Raw genomic sequence first — 19447 nt, 5'->3', positions numbered from 1 at the left:
CCATGTAAACTATGGAATTGGGGCTTTCATTTGGTATATAAGGCGCTATATAAGGCGCTCTCTACAAAACGATATCAAGTGAAAAGGAAATGTCGGGGAATCACCATTAACACCATTATCAAGCAGCGCAAACAAAAGACGAGTGGGGGATAAAGGGGGAGAGCGGTCGATTGTGCCGATTATAGTCAGACTGAGTAAGAGATATATGCCTAAAATCATATTTACAAAACGTTTCAAATGGGGAAAAAAACAGAGATGATTTCAATCGAATATTTAGACAAAGTCATGCAAGGGGAACTTTCTCTGGACTCCATGGGCTAAGAAAATAAACATTGAAATCTCAAATTCGGTCAGAACGGCTGCTCAGACTTCCTAGTGTTAAGGCCCTGTATCGGGCCCCCATCGCTTGTGTTCAGGTAAATGACTTCAGAACAGGATGGTTTCCTACACACTTTGGTGTGAAACAAGGAGATGTCTTGTCACCAACGTTGTTCTCCATGTACGTTAATGATCTAGAAATTGAGATTAGAAACTCTAAATTGGGGCTGGAAGTAGCGGATATGATTGTAGGCATACTTTTGTATGCAGACGATATAGTTTTACTTGCCAATTGTGAAAAGGATCTGCAAAATATGCTCAATATTGTTGCGGATTGGTGTTTGAGGTGGAGGCTGGTGGTAAACATTGACAAAACACAAATTGTTCACTTCAGGAAACCATCTGTAGAAAGGATTTAGGATATTATACATATACACAATTATATCAGTCTTGTGTATGCCCTGTGTCGGATTATGCCTCCGGTGTATGTGGTTTTCCGAACAAGGAAAGTTGTAACACAATTCAAAATAGAGCCATACGGTCATTTCTTGGAGTTCATAAGCTCACGCCTATCTTGGCTATTAGCGACGATATGGGATGGATGCCCGTAAATATCAGACACAAAGGTGAGATGTTGAGACTTTGGAATAGACTTGTTAATATGTCCGATGACAGACTGACCAAAAAGATTTTTAACTGGGACATTTCTAATGGTTAACCCTGGGCTAACCATGATGAATTAAGAATAATTCATCATTTATTTATTTAAATAGACTATGCTGTAATATTCATTAATACAGAACTATATGTTCCTTGGGTATAAGGAGAGTTGGGCTGTTGATTTATGGTACAAACCTAAACTAAGAACATATCGTCTTATTAAAAATAATTATGGCCCTGATCCTTATGTTACACAAAATATATCCAAAGGTCAGAGATCTTTTTGTGCACAGCTGCATTCTGGGACCTTACCATTAGCTTTAGAAACGGGTAGATTCATTGGTACACTAGTGTGTGATTTGAAAGAAATTGAAAATGAAATATTTTTTTTGTTTTATATGAAGAATTAAGACATGTATTATTTTGTAAAATGACAACCTAACTTTTTCTGGTTAGAGGACTATGAAAAACTGGAATTTTGTTTTAGGAAAGGTATTTTTGCTTTAGCAGACTTTTTATGCAAAGCGTGGGAAAAAAGGCAAAATGTTTTGTTTGGGTAAATTTGTTTCTTGTACACAATGCAATATTGAAGCAATGATATGGTGTGTCCTGTAAGTCCATGTGGGCTGGGCGCCTTTGGTGCATGACACAAAAATAAAGAATCTATCTACTGCTATAGGCGCGAATCAATGCTAATTTCTTTTACATTCTCTAATTGTGTAGACTTCTTATAAATTAAGTAATGCAGATGTTTAACAATAATTTAAATCTGGAGATATAAACACAAATTATTGATAAAGTACTGAGCCAGGTCTGAAATTAGAACTAAATAAAACCAAAATTGGGGTCCTTGAGGGACTACAAAATGGCAGATCTACAAGCACACAACACATCACATCGCAGATTTTGGAAAATCTTGTGGAATTGTGGAAAAACAGGGAATCATTTTGAGAAATGTTAACAACACAAATGGTCTCTTATGGGGGTCCCTGGCACAAATTGTTTTCAGATGGGGGCCCTAGCTCTGCCCAATTTCCCGGGGTCTTTTACATGAAAACATTTGAGAAACCCTGCCCGGCGTGGCGACGTGGCATTTGAGCAGCATGGCCAGCAGGGACAGCTTTTTTGTCTCCATGCTTTTCCCCTTGGCTACTTATAGTTTTGTCTTATGCGAGAGGAGGGAAGAGAAGCAGGAGGCTGAGGAAATGTCAGGCCACGTTTTGGAAAAGCCTCGTTCCTCTGCCAGTTACTGCAAATCATCCGCTTGAGCGAGCGACTGACTGAGCGAGAGAGGAAGCGAGGCAGAGCGAGAGAGACAGAGAGGGAGAGATAGGAAGGAAACAGAGGACGGGACAGATAGGTGACAGAAACAGAGAGAGGGATGGGGGTGGGGGGAGAAAACGTGGGAGATACAAGAGAAACAGATGGAATGAAACGGTACAGTAGGAGAGAGAGAGAGAGGCCGAATGGCATACTTTTGCAAGCCTTTGTGGGACATTCAAAGGCAGTAGCAGTGTTATCTTCTTCCTCCCAGGCTTCCAGTATACGTATGCTGCAGTATGCAGCTGATATTGCAAGGATTCTCCCTATTAGAATACACACACACCACACAGGGTGCACAGGGCGCGATTGATTGATTGGGGATTGACTGGAGATGGCAAAAGAGCAAGAATGTGAAATATATCACAATAATTACGTCGTCTTATAACTGTGTGTGTGTGTGTGTGTGTGTGTGTGTGTGTGTGTGTGTGTGTGTGTGTGTGTGTGTGTGTGTGTGTGTGTGTGTGTGCGTGCGTGCACACGCACACATTTTGACAGGAGGAATTGCCTGTCACAATTTGACCCCCCAGTATTAGGATGTTGATATTCATTCATCAGCCAAAACTCCCCACTGACAGGTAGTACCCCCCCCCCCCCCTTCCCACTGACAGGTAGTTTCACTCAAACTCAGCTCAAACCCACAATTCAACATTTTGGTTTTAAGATGTTGATATTCATTTTGTATTCATCCTTAGGACCCCAAATCACACCTTGGAAAGCACAAGTGTCTAATTCAAACAAAGTGTTTTTTGACTGTAGGAATTGCCTGTCATAATTTGACCCCCCTGAATTAGGATGTTGTTATTAATTCATCAGCCAACACTGACAGGTAGTAACGGGTATAACGGTGGAATGAATGGCTGTACAATTTTACTTTACGTTTCAACTTAACATAATAATGTTGAAAAGGCAGGTATAGCTCCCATTTGCAAAAAGTGACTTGTCTTGCTCCAAGGCGATTGAAACGTCACTGAACTCTTTGAAAATGGGAGCTACCTGGTGTGAGGATTGTTTCTCACATTCCTCTTTTGAGGAATGGCTTGTGCACGTTTCTCATAACATAGCATACTGTATAAAGCAGGGGTCCCGGACCAGGAGGTCGGCAAATCGTAGTTTGATAGGAACCTTTTTTAAATCCTAGAATCCCTATTCAATCTACAAGCTTTCGTTGTGTTGCAGTGCAGCCCGTTGTGAGCTTGTAGATCAGCTATTTTCAGTGAAGAGGTTTGGTGTAGACTGTAGAGGGTGGAAAAGAGCAGTCCAAGTACAGAGCCAACGGACAAGTTTACCACGTATTTAAGGTGAAGTGGTTAAATGTGTGAAAATACAAATTAACGTGAACCCCCCATTATGAATAGAAAATATAATATATATATTTATATATCTATCAAATCTATTAACATAATACAATATGTAGTAGGGGGTCCCTGCTTCATCTCTCTCAGCTAAGGGAGTTATTGGCACTGAAAAACATTGAAGACTCCTGGTATAAAGCATAATACAACACTAGTTACAACACTGGTATACAATACAACACTAGTTAATTTAATATGTATGATTCATCATGTGACTCTCATTACTCTTCCCAGTCATGGAATTGTATTGAATGGACTATATGCTGCTGTCATGCTACAGTAGATCGACGAGTATTGCCTTACTGCATAAAATCGCAATTACGTTATTGCTATGGCAACAATGTAAGCCAGAGGAATAATTATGGATGTACAGTATAATATATAATGAGCTAGTTGTTCCAGTTCTGTGCTCGTGGGTTGTTAGCAAAAAAGCCAGCTGTTAGCGGTGGTGATTGATCATCACACAGGTAGCCGATAAAACCTTCAACTCTTATGTAGCTTGACCTACGTTTAGTGGAGGAGATTATTAAAGTGTAACCTTCTCTACCTCTATCCATTGACTTTTTGAGTTAATGGATATCGGCTCTTAAATTGTAGATATGAAATCGTAAACATTTTCATTGCCGTGGAGAAATATTATTTGATATTTTTCTAGGTTTTGTTTTTGTGTGCAATATTTGAATGAGAGTGCAGTAGAGAGACGGGAAGGCGATGGCAGACATGCCATTCAGATCTCTGGCCAGGAACCTTAGAGTATATATTAATAGAGATGGAACCGGATTCCTCCTCCCATCCACTTGCATTAAGTTGCTCAAAAGCACATGAGGCGATTTCACTCCTCCTTCCGGGTAGGAACAGAGTGCATTCTGGGATTGATTGGGCCAAACACATGAATGCGCACGCTGGCCGTTGACTATCATTGTAGGTGTTCACGTATGAAACAGCGTTCGCCGTTCATGTGTCATCATGAACGTGCACAATGATATTAGTCAATAGACCAGCTTTGGCCCAGAGCTGCAATACCAAATTCGTCCATTTCGCCTCAGGGTTTCCTCCGGGTGCCGTCTCTATTAATATATACTCTAAGCCAGGAAGAGGCTCGGTGCACTGCAGCCATATTGGGAAGGAATTGGGCCTCTTTTCTTCTTTACTTCATTCACAGGTCTTACCCAATGATACTAATGAAGGTTCTGTTCTGTTCTATCCCTTGACTCCTTCAAAACCGCTCTCAAAGGGCACCTACGGACGGCTGCAATTGTGAGCTTCTGCACAATGAGTACTTTTACTTTTAGTACTTTAAGTACATTTTGATGCCGATACTTAAAAACTCAAGTACATTTTCAATTCCATACTTTTACTTGTAACGAAGTAGTTCTAAATTGCAGTATTGGTACTTTTACTTAAGGAAAACAATTGAGTACTTTTTCCACCACTAATGTAACTCCATTTGTACTCTCAGAGTTACGGGGGTCCTTGGAATTAAAAGGTTGGGGAACCACTGTGCTACACAATTCGTGTTAAAGTGGAACAGAGCCTTGATTAGTATAATTGGTAAGAGCCCGTCAAGATGAGGCCCAATGTCTTAATTAAATTATCAAATCAAACTATTAGCTTGATTAATTGTTAACGTGCAGCCAGCATTCATAAGCCAGCTCAGTACTAGTACATAAAAATAATAATAAAGAGAAATCTCTAATCTGGCCTCTAAGCTGCCCCTAACCAAGCAGGTATGACTAAGATTGATTCAGCTGTTACGGTGGAGTGCAAATGCGCGAAGGTGAAAAAACCCTGTAATTTCCTAACAATCCTCTGTGACAGCAGCTTTGACCCACATCGCTTTGTTCGCCAATAAAAGGCCGCCATTAACTCTTGAGCCGGACCCTTTTAACGCGGCCCGCCGCGCGTGTCTTGTGTGACAGGGCCAATCAGGAAAATGGAGTGTGTTAATGGAGATGGAGACGGTGCTGCTCCGCTCCGCGCCCCATCGTCTTCTCACCTCGCAACATATTGTTTCAGTGAATGTAACTGGTGCCACGCAGGCAGGCAGGGCGAGACGAGATGGATGATGTCTGAAAACCAATGAGGGCCGTACATCAACCCTGCCCGCAGCACAGTCACAGGCCAGCCAATCACAGGGCTGAGAATGTGTCGTCTATTAGTGTCCCCCGCTCAAGGTTACCGGTTGTTGGCTGTTGATTAGGCCAGTGGTGCTCAACCTGTGGGGGGGAAGGGGTCCAAATGATTTGCTTCAACAATGTTTTCTCACTCAACACCAGTCAACAAACCAAGGTATCTTATATTTATGTAGTCTCAATTTAAGTGGTCAAACATTGGTCAAATTGTTAAATACCAGTAAGACACCCTGAGGGCGAGAAGAGCGAGGTCGCGTGCACGCATCCACCTGAGTGACGGCAGACTGGCGCTTTGGCATGGGGGGTCAGATCAACATATGGAATTAATTCTGTACTGGCCATATACAGTATGGAGTGTGTCTTGAGTGTACACGGTTTGATGAGGTCAGATCAACATATTGAATGTCAGAACAGGTCGGCTCCATGTATGGAGATCTAAGGGTGGCAGTGGGTGGCAGCGTCTTGAGTGTACAGAGTTTGATGAGGGCCCAGGTAGGGCCGGGACTTAATTCCCGGGCCTGTTGAGAAGAGATCAGTCAAAAGGGAGACATCAAAGAGGAAGGATGTGTGGGGAGGGATCAAAATATGGAATGTCAGGTCATCTCCATATATGGAGATCTAAGGGTTTGAGGTTTGAGGTCAGATGTAGAGTTGCTGGCCGGCTCCATATATGCAGATCTAGTTGATGATCCAGTCTTCTCAATGTATGGCTATCCAGGGTTTGATGAGGTCAGTGTTGTGATCGGCCAGAGTCATGAGACGGCCATATATGGAGCGTGTCACGAGGCTGACGACCATACATGGTGGTGTGCCATGTCACGAGGTGTGATGTTATGAGGTGTAATGGACTGCCATATATGGAGGCGTGACGTGACCTACCTGACTGACGGACAGATTTTGCAGGTTTTCATAGTAATCTGCGACCTACCGTCGCAATTACCTATGACAGAGGCAAACATTTTTAAAATAGACGATTTTGGCATTGTGAGCATGTATATTTTTTACAATATTTATCTGTGGAACTAACTCCTACAATTCCAAATGCTTGTCAGGGCTGAGGGTCCCCAGTTCCAATATGATTAGTTTGTGGGTTTCCCAGTTCTAATATGATTATTGTGGGGAGAGTCGCGATCTCTCTCTCTCCTTCTGCATCTCTACAGCTCATCTAACACCTACTACAGTTAATAACCTTCTGTGGTTTAGAAAATGTATTCTGCGCCTGCTGTACCTCATAACTCTGACTCTGTCTACAGTATATTGTATCTGTTTCTGTCTCCATTTCTCTCTATCTTTCTCTCCTTGCACTACCTCGGTCATTTGCTTTCTCTAGCTGTCTCGCATACCCTCCCACCCCTGCTATAATACTGTAAGTCTTCTTTCTGCCTTTATTCCTGTGTACAATGCTCTCCTTGTCCACTCTCTATCTCCTGTCCTTTCCGCGCACCTCTACCTCCCCGTGTCCTTATCTTCTGTGTCTGCCACTCTCTGCTCCTCTTAAGAGGATGCTGAACGCAAGGCGGTGGGCGTCTGCCTGTTGGAATGCCAAGAAGACTGAGGTGGTTTCACACACGACACGCCTCAGCACGCGCCCCTGAAGACACTGGAATGTCCAGGAGCTGAAGGAGGTCAACGTCAAGTCTCAAAGTCACTTCAGATCCTTGATGTCCTGAAGTTTATTAAACTCTAATCTCAAGACCGCAGCATCTGTCAGCAGTGGTCTAAGAAAGGGGAGGAGCAAACACAAATTCCTGTTTCTACACAAAAACGGAGAGGCTGAATGCATGGGTTCCCTGATTGATTAACACCCCGAACACCTGGGGTTATTTAATCCATTAAATCAGAGCGCCCAGCGATTTATAGCAGCGGAGCACAATTAGCGATGGACCTAGGTGCTATTCCGGATGTAGCTGAAGTAGCTAGATGTAGCCAAAACAATCCCGAGGCGACCAGGATTACTAATTGATTGAACAGAGAACTCCGTCTTTGCCGCTCGAGGTGTTAACACTTTGACTGCGGCCTAGTGGCCACAAGTTGTAATTACCTTGCACAGGGCCAGAATTGGGGAGATTATTACTCAAGTGCTTCCGTTTCCCCCGCTCGGAGGAGGCTCACAAACCTCCATTGTAATAAAAGGCTAATGTTAGCGTTAGCTCACGTAGTTATCTTTCTCGAGAGATGTTTATATTTCGATCGAGATGCGGTGAAAAATCTGAAATCAGATCCGAACCTCGGATGTCTGATCAGCACAACGGACATACTATAGTTTTCGGGATAAGAGCCTGATAAGTTCCTATTTATTACAGTAGTCTATGCATGCATGAGCATGTAGCCTACCGTGCGTGCAGAAATGCCAGCAAACAAGAACTAACTTTAGAGGTGACAAATGCAATTACGAGCAAGACATTTAACCCCTATTTGCTCCCAATGACGGCAGTACAGTACTGTGCAAGGCTGTCTCCACCGTCGGTTCGTCAATGGGTTAATGCAATGCACATTTTCAAAGCACTTTGGATAAAGGTGCTATAGAGATGCAGTTAATTTAGTACTCCCGCTCTCTTTCATATCCTCTCTTTTCATGGCCGATTTTTAGAAGGTCTTTTTTTTAACAAATGTAGAAACAAGGCTACAACATGTGATAGAAAAGGCTGCCATACTTTACTGAATTTGGAGAGGTAACCACGCAGCATATTTTTCCAAGTATTTTCATGGCCAGATTAATTGGCTAACATTGATTAGCAGAAGGACAAAGCACTTTCATAGGCGACGGTTGATTTGTCTGTTGAACAGCTAGGGAGAGTTTGAATAGACGTGTTTGAAGATTGAAAAGTAAAGTGCGAGGAAAGGTGAAAATAGCGGGGGATGCTGAAGGTCATGTTTGGACGTGTTTCACCCATGAAAGGTGAATGAATGCCAAATGCACACCCATTTAAATTCAATTTTTATGTGTTCTCCGCAAATGCGTCTGGCATGGAACATGTTCGGGGTTGAATGCGTGCGTGCGGTGCAGCCTGAGCGCTATGAAAGAATACTAAATAAGGCATTGCCAAGGACTGTCTGTCAGAAAAAATAGCTGACAGTCGCTGTCAGGCATGAATCTTAATATCTCCATATGTAAAAAATAAAATAAAATTATAGATGAATCCTCTAGTCTATTTTATACTTGGTTGTGTGACCGTGTCATCTGATGCGTTGTGAGCTTGTAGATCTGTTATTTTTGTTATTATGAAAATGTGTTGCCTATACTTACATGGACAGTGGAAAGTGTGTCTGTTGGTTTTTATAAATCAATAACGAATGAAAAGTATTAAGAGCTTGTGACTAAACATTTTTTCCTACATTTCCTGAAAAGTGATGGTTTTAGACATACAATATGGAGTGATAATATCGTGTATCTGACCTTAAACTATGAAAGTGAAACAACATGGTCTCTGGGGCCCGTATTGCTGGGATGCGTTCGCATTGCGTTTGACTCGTGCTTGCACCACGTTGCATCAGATTATCAAGATCATTTTGTTTTCTCTGGCTGTGGCGTGTGGGGTGCACTTTGTTTGCATTCTGCCAAAAGCTGTTACTTAACCAATTTTGGGCGGGAACCCCTTTTGGTGTTTGTGGTGTGTGTGTGTGTGTGTGTGTGTGTGTGTGTGTGTGTGTGTGTGTGTGTGTGTGTGTGTGTGTGTTTGTGTGTGTGTGTGTGTGTGTGTGTGTGTGTGTGTGAGTGTGTGAGTGAGTGAGAGAAAATTGCCGATCTACAAGCTCACAAACCCAGTGTTATAATGTTATTATGCCTTATACCGCTAAGCGCATAATACATTATAAATGCACTTATAATGCATTATAAACCAAACCTTAATATAATCTACTCATTCGACTGTATGTTGGGTGTAAACCTCATGTGTCCACAGTGGCGTGCACAGACATTTAGAGGGGCAGGTGCTCAAGTGAAAAAAAAGGGCACCTTGTGCAGCGCATTTTGGGGCGGGAACCCATTTTGGTGCTACTACACTATGATCTACAAGCTCATAGCGAGCCACAGAGTGGCGCGCTACGAGCTTGTAGGTCTGCTATTTCTTTTTAATTGAAGAACCACTGACATAGAAACATAGCTTTAGATTGTGGGGGCCTAAATAATATAGTAGAAGCGTTTTTTATCAAGATTTGATCAATTTTTTTTAGCACATTGCCAAAAGGGCAGGGCTGCTCTAGCACCCCCTAGTGTCTATCTGTGCACACCACTGTGTGTCCAAGACCGTTTCAGCTCCAGTAGCTGCTACTTTTGATGCTTTTGACCCCGGCAACTACCGCTTTATTTCTATTCTAAGCTCCATCTCGAAAGTGATGGAAAAAATTGTCTATGAACAGGTTGAAAAGTATCTTGCCACAAAAAAAAATATGTACGAATTCCAATCTGGCTTCAGAACATCCTACTCCACTGACACAAATATGCGGCATGGTCATGCTGTACCTCCAACAGGCTTTTGACACTGTGAACCACTCCATACTGGTTAATTGGGGATAGAACAAATGGTGGAGTTGAACGGAACACTGCCCCCCCCCCCCCCCCCTCCCAGTGAGCTGTGGCGTCCCACAAGGAAGCATACTAGGCCTTTACTGTTCCTAATATATGTAAACGACATGACATCAGCTTGTGACTGCAACTTGTTCCTGTTCGCAGATGATTCGGCACTGCTGGTCTCGGACAGGAACAAACAAGCATGTTGAAAAGGCCCTCAGCTCTGAACTCGGTAGAATCTGCACCTGGCTCGCTGATAACAAACTATCTTTACACGTGGGAAAAACTGGATCCATTCTCTTTGGATAATAATAATCTCAGCAAGGCAGATGTCTTCTTTCTTAGAGTGAGTGATAATTATTATCACACGAAAAGATGAAATTACCTACCTAGGTTCCATCCTGAAGGCAAGTCTTTCCGGTGATAAAATGGCCACCAACATAATCAAAAAAGTCAACCAAAGAACAAGATTCCTATACAGGATCTCCTCCCTGTTGGGTGCTATAGGGATAGTAGTGGGGGTCTGAGGAGAACAAGCCAGTCCCCATTCGGCATCAGTGCTCTACTTTGAGAATGCAGGAGTGCAAGCTCCAGCACTCTGGTGCCCACCTCACGTACTCCCTCTGCACAGCCCTGCCTATAGGCTTCCACTGATGAAGATTAACTACCCCTGGGCTTCACATGTTCACATCTGTGCGTGCGTGCGTGGACACGAGTGTTTACTTTGTGTATGTGTGTGTGTGTGTATTTGTTGTGCATGAAACGCTAGAGTGGGGAAAAAATATTGTCGCTGTCGGGCCGAAACTTTGTATTTAATCTTTTTTTATGTATTTCTTTCATATATCAATGCCCTATTTTATACTCTGATCTACATGCTCAGTTGTGTGCTTTGTAGGTCAGCTATTTTTGACCAACATTTTGAAACATTTTGAGAATGTTTCAGAAGAAGAAGACATTTTTGACATGACATGACATGCTCAAAACATTATACAATATTTTTTAAATATTGAAGCAATGAAAAGTATTAACAAGATTCACCATTTATTCAATTAATTAATTCACATTCTCTCTCTCCCTCTCTGACGCACTTTGTGTTGACCCTATTTCATTAGAGAGCTTTAAAAAGATTATTTCAACCGACTTGACACAAACCCGCTGTGGCGAGAAACTCCAACTCTGTCAGAGTGTAATATGAAAGCCTAACAACTCGTACTTTGTCGTACAACCACACTGCATGTTGAAAATAACAGGTTTCTCTGTTTCTTAACCACATACTGCCTTTCTTTCTCTCTCCCCTTCTTCCTCCATTGGTCTCTCTCCAGATATTGATGAGTGTGCCGAGGGGAAACACTACTGCAGGGAGAACACCATGTGTGTGAACACCCCCGGGTCTTTCATGTGTATCTGCCATACGGGTTACATCAGGATCGATGACTACTCCTGCACAGGTGAGCCCATTTCTCTCCGAAGTTCACAGAATCATTTTGTATCCCCTGAGGCAAATGTGGCCACAGACAGACATTAAATGCGACACATACAGTATCGTCATTGTCGGAGACGAAACCTCTTATCTCCATATCTTTTCTTTTTTGTGTTTTTGTGGGGGGGGGTTGTAAATTTATGTCCTACTTCATCATACTACAGCGTCACACGAAAGTATCAAATGTAGCAGATCTGCAAGCTCAAAATGCGGCGCAAAGCGATGTCAGTCTGCTACATTTGCCCTTTTTGAATTTTGTTTCCACCCGACAGAGACAATCTATGTACATTGTTGTATGGAGAATAGAGACCAATCAACAAGCTCGTAGCTTGTGATATTTTTTGAAATGTTTTGGCTAAATAATAACGACTAGAGGGAAAACCAGCTTTAAAGTTATTAAGATCGATCGAATGAACAAAGTGCAGAAACTGTCAATTCCATTCCAGTTTGGCTGCAGTGGAGAGGAGCCGACTAGCGGTATGCGTTTTTGTCAAAGTTCAGATTGTGCTGCCGGTGATGGAATCTATCATCTACACTCTACAGTTTGAGAGGATTGTGTCCTGGCGTTAGACGTATTTGATGTTTGTTTCAAGGCTGGGGTGGGTTGGGGTCGACTACACAGTTGGAGACAAGGCAGCGTGTGTGAAGACTTCAGAGTGTAATATGATATATTAAATTGCATTACCTAGACTCTAGGTAATGCAATTTAATATATCATATTATTGATGTAGGCTATGTATTTGGTGTAATCAGTCGACCAGACTGATTACACCTCAAAATACATACGTCAATAATAGAGGCAATAAATCAGAGGCACTTGCACATCGGGCAAGTACAGTAGTACAGGAAAGGTACAGTACAATTCTGGGGAAATTGCAAAGTGTGGTTGCCTCGATCGCACAGACGCCTTTGGAAATATAGGCCCCTCCCACAGATTATATTAGCTAAATACAATGTCAAGCCACCCCTGTGGTCATGTATAAGTAATTTGGAGGGGATTTATCCCCCAAAAGTCATGTTTATTGAAATTGTTTCGCATTTGTGGCACCCCCTATGCTTTTTTGAACATGTGATTAAAATGTAGGCTGGATTGGACATGATTCATGATTTGTGGAATTTTTTGTAAAATTTGCCCCTCCCACTAACTTTGGAAGCTGATTATGGCCGAACGATACAGACTATCAAAATTGCCTGTGATGTTTTAATGGAATAGGTCCAGAGATCATGTGCACCGATTTTTGTGAGATTTGAACAAAATCTAGGTGGAAGAGGAAGTCAAAAAGTGTGTTTGATTTTTTTTTGGCTTTCGCCTTTATTTTATATTTTTAATGGAGGGACAGACAGTAGGCTGACAGAAAATGGGGAGAGAGATGGGGGGAAGACATGCAGTAAAGGCCGTCGGGATCGGGAGTCGAACCCACGACACACTGCCAGACTGGATTACCAGCCAAGGTGCCTGGACCATTGAGCCATGGCCCAGGCCCAAAAAGGAAGATTTTAAATGGTGGAAAATCTTTCTAGACGCAAATTGACATGGCCTATTTGGATTTTGGAAATTTAGATTTTACGACTTCGGTTATAGGGAAAAACGTAAAGTGGTCTGTCATAGTGCCACCGTGAGGCCGACTGATGTAATTATTTTTCAATACTTTTTTGTAATTATTATGAACCTCCTCTCCAAGTTTTGTAAATATAGTGCTTACGGTCTTCAAGTAAAAAATATTGAATGGGAGTCTTCGATATTTCCATATCCCATATTTGTAAATAGAAAAAAGGGCTTTGAGATGCCCTGCATAATGGAATGGTCAATGTATGTGTGCAAAATCATACCAACTGGCCATGCCAGTGAGGACCAGGGGGGGTAGGACATACAGACAGACAGACATTCCCTTCATGTTATGTAAGATAAACAATATTTTGGGCCAATTGGTAAAAATGGCGCCCAGATAAAAGAGTTATCGCTCATATGGGGGTCATTATGGGGGTATAAGGAGTAAACTGGGGGTCTTTGAAATGAAAAGGTTTGTGAATCACTGGCATAGTGGAACGAGACGAGTGTAGAATTTCTCCATCCTGAAAGGATTCCATCAGATCAGGGAGAACGAAGTGCTTTGTAATGTGAGACGCTTCCCAGCATCGATTGTGCAGCACATGCATGCATTCAACAATGATTCACACTTAATTTACTAATGCCAGCTCACACTGAATCATATAGTAGCAAGGCTGATATTGATTTGTGTGTGTGTGTGTGTGTGTGTGTGTGTGTGTGTGTGTGTGTGTGTGTGTGTGTGTGTGTGTGTGTGTGTGTGTGTGTGTGTGTGTGTGTGTGTGTGTGTGTGTGTGTGTGTGTGTGTGTGTGTGTGTGTGTGTGTGTGTGTGCGTGTGTGCGTGCGTGCGTGTGCGCGCGCGTGTTTCACTATAAAGTGGCATTGGTATCACAGCAAATCAAACTCTGCCATTCATATCTATGCATATTAAATGAATGTGCAGTATATAATCACTGCAGTGTAACAGCTAGTGATTCACATTTACAGTATTGATGCTTGCCTGCCTTGAGATTATAGCTGTGTGTGTGTGTGTGTGTGTGTGTGTGTGTGTGTGTGTGTGTGTGTGTGTGTGTGTGTGTGTGTGTGTGTGTGTGTGTGTGTGTGTGTGTGTGTGCGTGCGCATACTTGCTTGTATATATTTGTTTAATCGTTGCACTGTATTGTCTTTTAATATTGTTGCACTATTGTTGTTATTGTACTATATACTGTTTATTGTTTTATGTTGTTTTGGATTGACAATAAAGCTGACCTTGACCTTGTATAGTAAGACGCCTGAGGCCGAGAAGCGACCTCGCCCTAAAGGGCGAGAAGCGTGCACACATCCGCCTGGGTGACAGCAGACTGCTGGGCGAGCGCTGGTGCTTTGGAATGGGGGGTAAAATCTTCATTTTTGGACCTGTTGAGAACTCTAGTTTTCGCCGGCTGCCGGGCTCGGCTGCATTCTGCAGCCAGACACTATTGGAACAGGTCAGCTCCATATATGGAGATCTAAGGGTTTGAGGTTTGAGGGCAGATGTAGAGTTGCTGGCCAATATTGATGACATCAGGGATCTCCATTCCTGATGATGTCATGATGATGTCACGTGATGTCACGTGCCCGACCAACACACTGACGGGACATAACTCGCTGAGTCGACTGAAGGGGGCTTAGCGTGTGTATGTTACAGTACAATAGTAAAACCAGTCAGATTGAAAGAGGTGCACTCGGTTTCTCCTCCAGAGGTGCTCCGCCTGAAGGTGACTTGAGCCATGTGAGGCGCCTCCGCCGACCGAGCCAAAGTGAGCGAGTCGCCATGCTGAGCGTTGCAAAGTCATCTTCAGCCAAGTCAGCGCTGTCCGAGTTATGTACCGATAGGGTCAGAATCGTAAGTACCCCCCCCCCCTCCCCAGTCTCCATACATCTGAGATGTAATTTATTAGATTGACAGGGGGAGTGTGGGAGGTGAACTTGTGCGTGCGTGCGTGCGTGCGTGCGGGAGTCTGTGTTGAGTCTACAGTCTCGCACACACGTTCCTCTTGACAATACAAGTAACATAGATTCTCTGTGGAGTTCAGGTCAGGCCAGTTGGTCAGATAAGCACAGTCAGTACACCAGTCATTTTGGCACTGTGGGCAGGTGCCAAGTCCTGGTGGAAACGGAAATCAGCATAATATTTAGGAAAATAATAAAAAGGTAAAAATATGAATTATGGAGATGCAAGGTTTGTGCCCGACAGGAACAGTCTGTGATTCATTGCCGCAGGGATAGAGCTGAGCTGCTTGCTCAGTCCTTCTGCATTATCATCTCAGCGGTATAGCGCCAGGCGGTTTGTACTTGTGCGTGATTTCACTCTCATCATACTTTTCTCTAATCCCTGGTCAGTACACAATTAGTAGTTCTGGCACTGTGGGCAGGTGCCAAGTCCTGCTGGAAATGGAAATCAGCATCTCCATAAAACGAGTCAACATACGGAAGCAGTGTGCTCTGGTAGATGGCTGTGTCGACTCCAGTGTGAGGTTTTCACTGTCAGTGATGATTTGGGGTGCCATGTCATCTGCTGGTGTTGGTCCACTGTATTTTATCCAGATACACCTGGACAATATGTATAATGTATTTCCTTGTTTGCTTGTACAGTGTATGTTTAAATGTTCTTTTTATAGTTGACCTATCAAAAATTTAGAATTTTCTTGGAGCTGTACTTGGAAAGATTCCATCCTGTGTACTGTGACACATGGCAGTGGATTACAAGGTGTTTAATAACAGATGCTGTAAAGCCTCATCCCATACCATTGAGTTCCACACCAGTCTTACACAGTGCACTATGTGGTCTGCCTGGCCGCCAGCCTTTTCTCTTTATGTCTGTGTTTACAGTGGCTTTGCTCCCCTACTCAGCACCATACAATAAAAACAGCCTCCCACAGTTTGAGCAAAGTTACGGTGCTGAACCATCTGCAGCTAGCTTCTAACGACAACCAAATAAAACGTCTGCCCCCTGGCACTGGCTGGCAGCTGTGGAGGCAGCAACTCCCAAAGCCATAAAATAAAGCCCAACATCTCACCCACTTGACTCTTATCTCATTGCCTCCTCTTTTATCCCCCATGCAATTGAAAAAGAACAAAACACTGTGTACGACCCACAAACTGAATGTGACTGTCTATAAATTCCTAATAAAACGGTCCATCGCAGAAACTTTGCATTAGTTGAACCACATGGCGATCAATAGTTGGACATTCCACAGAAATGGCCATCTCATATTCTCAGATTAAAGATGGAGTGCCGTGATTATTTTTTTTTGTTTAAGAGGTGACAGTACTTCATTAGACCCCCTGGTGTGGTTGTTATGTGCAATGATGTCATCCCTTTGTATTTAAGGTTTCTTCCTGGAGGCTGAAACCGTGACAGTCAAACGTGCAGATGGAAAAAAACAGTAATATAGTGACATCACACTATCAGCCCCTCCCCTAACCCCTCCCTCTTTATCATACAACAAAAGCTGTGGGTGTGGCTTCAGTTCAGGTGGATCACCACCCATCACCAGGCAAACCAGGCAATACTTAATGGCATACTTAATGAACTGGTGGCCGTGCCCACATAAAAACTATATTTTAACAAATACTGTACATGTTTAAAAAAGAAAATCTCCCTCCTTATATAACAAGACCTGATGATCATGTTTTAGGGTGGAAAAAATACCGTCACTGCTGGGTGGAAACCAAAACTGAACTATTCAATTTCAAATATCAAAAGTAGCAGATAAGATCTACAATCTCAATATGCATCACTTCGCCCAACATTTCAAGCTGCATTTTGAGCTTGTGAACCTGCTACTATACTTTTGTATGACTCACAGTTTTGTTCTCTCTCTCTCTCTCTCTCTCTCTCCCTGTCCCTCTCCCTCTCCCCCTCTCCCTCTCCCTCTCCCTCTCCCTCTCCCTCTCCCCCTCCCCCTCCCCCTCCCCCTCCCCCTCCCCCTCCCCCTCCCCCTCCCCCTCCCTCCCTCCCTCTCTCCCTCTCTCTCTCTCTCTCTCTCTCTCTCTCTCTCTCTCTCTCTCTCTCTCTCTCTCTCTCTCTCTCTCTCTCTCTTAAATAAATGCAAATCCCAAGCTCCGTTGTCAAACTGGTGTTTGTTATCAGAGAACGTCAGCTCTGCTCCTGCACTCACCGCCAGGTGTTTGGAGCTTGTGAAACATGGAGCAACGTATCTCCCTGTGCATTTGGCCTTGGCCTCAGAGGAGGCCGTGTGTGTCTCCTCCCTGTGTGTAATTAAAAAAGCAATTTGCACTAATGCAGAGTGCCTCAGCAGAGTGCTGGATGGAGCAGGCTGTCTCAATGTCGTGCTGTGTGTACCTGTATACTGCCAGAGTGGCCTCCCTGCTATTCCAATGTCGGATGGAAACCTTGTACGTCTAAAACGGTTACTTTCCAGGAAATTATTTTAAAAAATGAACCTGTGTCTATTCGAAAATAGCCGATTGTTTTGAGCTTGTGGACCGACAAATTGTGCTACTTTTGTGTGTCACTCTTGTACGATGAAGTAGGGCGTGTATTATTATTATTTTTTAAACGGGTAAAAATATGAAATGTGAGATGTGAGGTTTCTTTCCAACATAACAGGAACATTCTGTGATTTATACAGGGATATATAGAACTGAGCTGCTTGCTCTGTCCTGTTGCATGTTATCTTAACGGTATAGCGCCGGTCGGTCGGTACATGTGCGTGATTTCACTCGTGCCATAGGCCTACTTTTCTCTAATCCCTGTGAAGCTGCTGGGCAAGTTTTATTGTCCTCCTCATTTGTCTTTCCTCCGCTGTTGGACTCCTTCCCTCAGATTTACAATGAAGATTAATATCCCGAACCCGCCGGATTAAATTGTGTCACTATATTTTACGTATATCCCTATTAAAATGCCTTCAAGTCACTAGGAGGCAGAGCGCCGCGCCTGTGCATCCCCGTAAAAAAGTCAATTTCTGTGATTAAACCGAGGCTTTTGCGGCGGCTTGATGTAATGACTTTTCTCCCCGCTACTGTCAAATTACTGTCGTAATCTCCTCTCTGAGTTATTGGACCATCGGCTCCCCCTCCCCATACACACACACACACACACTTTCACAATTGTGGCCCCCAGTGCTTGATACACAATCACAGCCGTAGCCCACATACTCCCTCTTAGCCAATATTAGGGAGACGAATCATAGCCAAATTAGATCTTAGCAATAACATTCACGGTCCTTATAGACAGTAGGGGAGGAAATCAAATCAAGTTTGATAATATTGGAAAGCACACCAGGGTACTCCTATAGTGTGTGTGTGCGCGTCTTGATTTTTGGAGAGTACCACCATGCTAGTCTATCACGGCTATCGTTAACAACACAGATAAGAGGTGCCTCGCTAAACTAGCTGCAGGCTTCCTAGTCATTATTAATAGGAATTGAACATCTGTTTGAAAAGGGTCCGAGGGGAGCGTCCTTCTGCCGCTGTTTGAAAAGGGTCCGAGGGGAGCGTCCTTATTCCACCAAGTGCTAGAGAAGAAATATTACAGCCGGTGCAAGAAAACATTAAACCAAAGCCATTCCCCGTATAGTGATGTAGTACATTCACATGATATACGAGCATCTTTATCATCCTCAATGGCTCGCAGCAATTAATGAATTGCCAGCTCAGCGAAAACAATGAGCAGGTATTGATAGCTGCATCTCCCCGTCTATTAGAGTGAAGTGCATGCCATGAACCCATAGCCACGGGCTAAAGTGGATTACTTTATTGCATTACCCAATATTTATGATGCTAATTAATACAAATACTTTTACCTCTGTTCAAACTCTTCTTCGCTTTACATGAAGCAAAAACATGAGGAGAAATACACATTATTAGGTAAAGGAATGAAATAAAGTAAAAACGGACGGGGGTGTGGGGGAATACAGTAGCAATTCTGAAGTGTTGAGGGTAGTTTGGAAGGATGGGGCGTTGGGGATCCTCTCTGATGTGGTTAGTGTCATGTCCCACAAAACAAGGGATTAAATGTTAAAATAAAGTTTATTATACTAAATTAAACACAATGGCAGCCCGCTAGTCTACCGTGAGGCAGAGGGGGCATGGTCACACATGTCATTAGGCACAAAACCTTCAATCATTTTCTAAACTA

General features: G+C 43.2%; 1 protein-coding gene across 1 annotated transcript in view; it reads left to right on the top strand.

Annotated features, from left to right (window-relative positions):
- nell2a (neural EGFL like 2a) overlaps positions 1 to 19447 on the top strand; it is a 193086-nt gene that overhangs the window by 102206 nt on the left and 71433 nt on the right. The window contains exon 13 of the mRNA XM_083763854.1: positions 11618 to 11743. Within this exon, the coding sequence (XP_083619980.1) occupies positions 11618 to 11743 (126 nt within the window). The remainder of the gene's footprint in view (positions 1 to 11617; positions 11744 to 19447) is intronic.

This window comes from Protomyctophum parallelum (assembly GCF_964188405.1).
Source record: "Protomyctophum parallelum genome assembly, chromosome: 4".
NCBI classification, from domain to species: Eukaryota; Metazoa; Chordata; class Actinopteri; order Myctophiformes; family Myctophidae; genus Protomyctophum; species Protomyctophum parallelum.
This window is presented reverse-complemented; position numbering and strand designations above follow the sequence as displayed.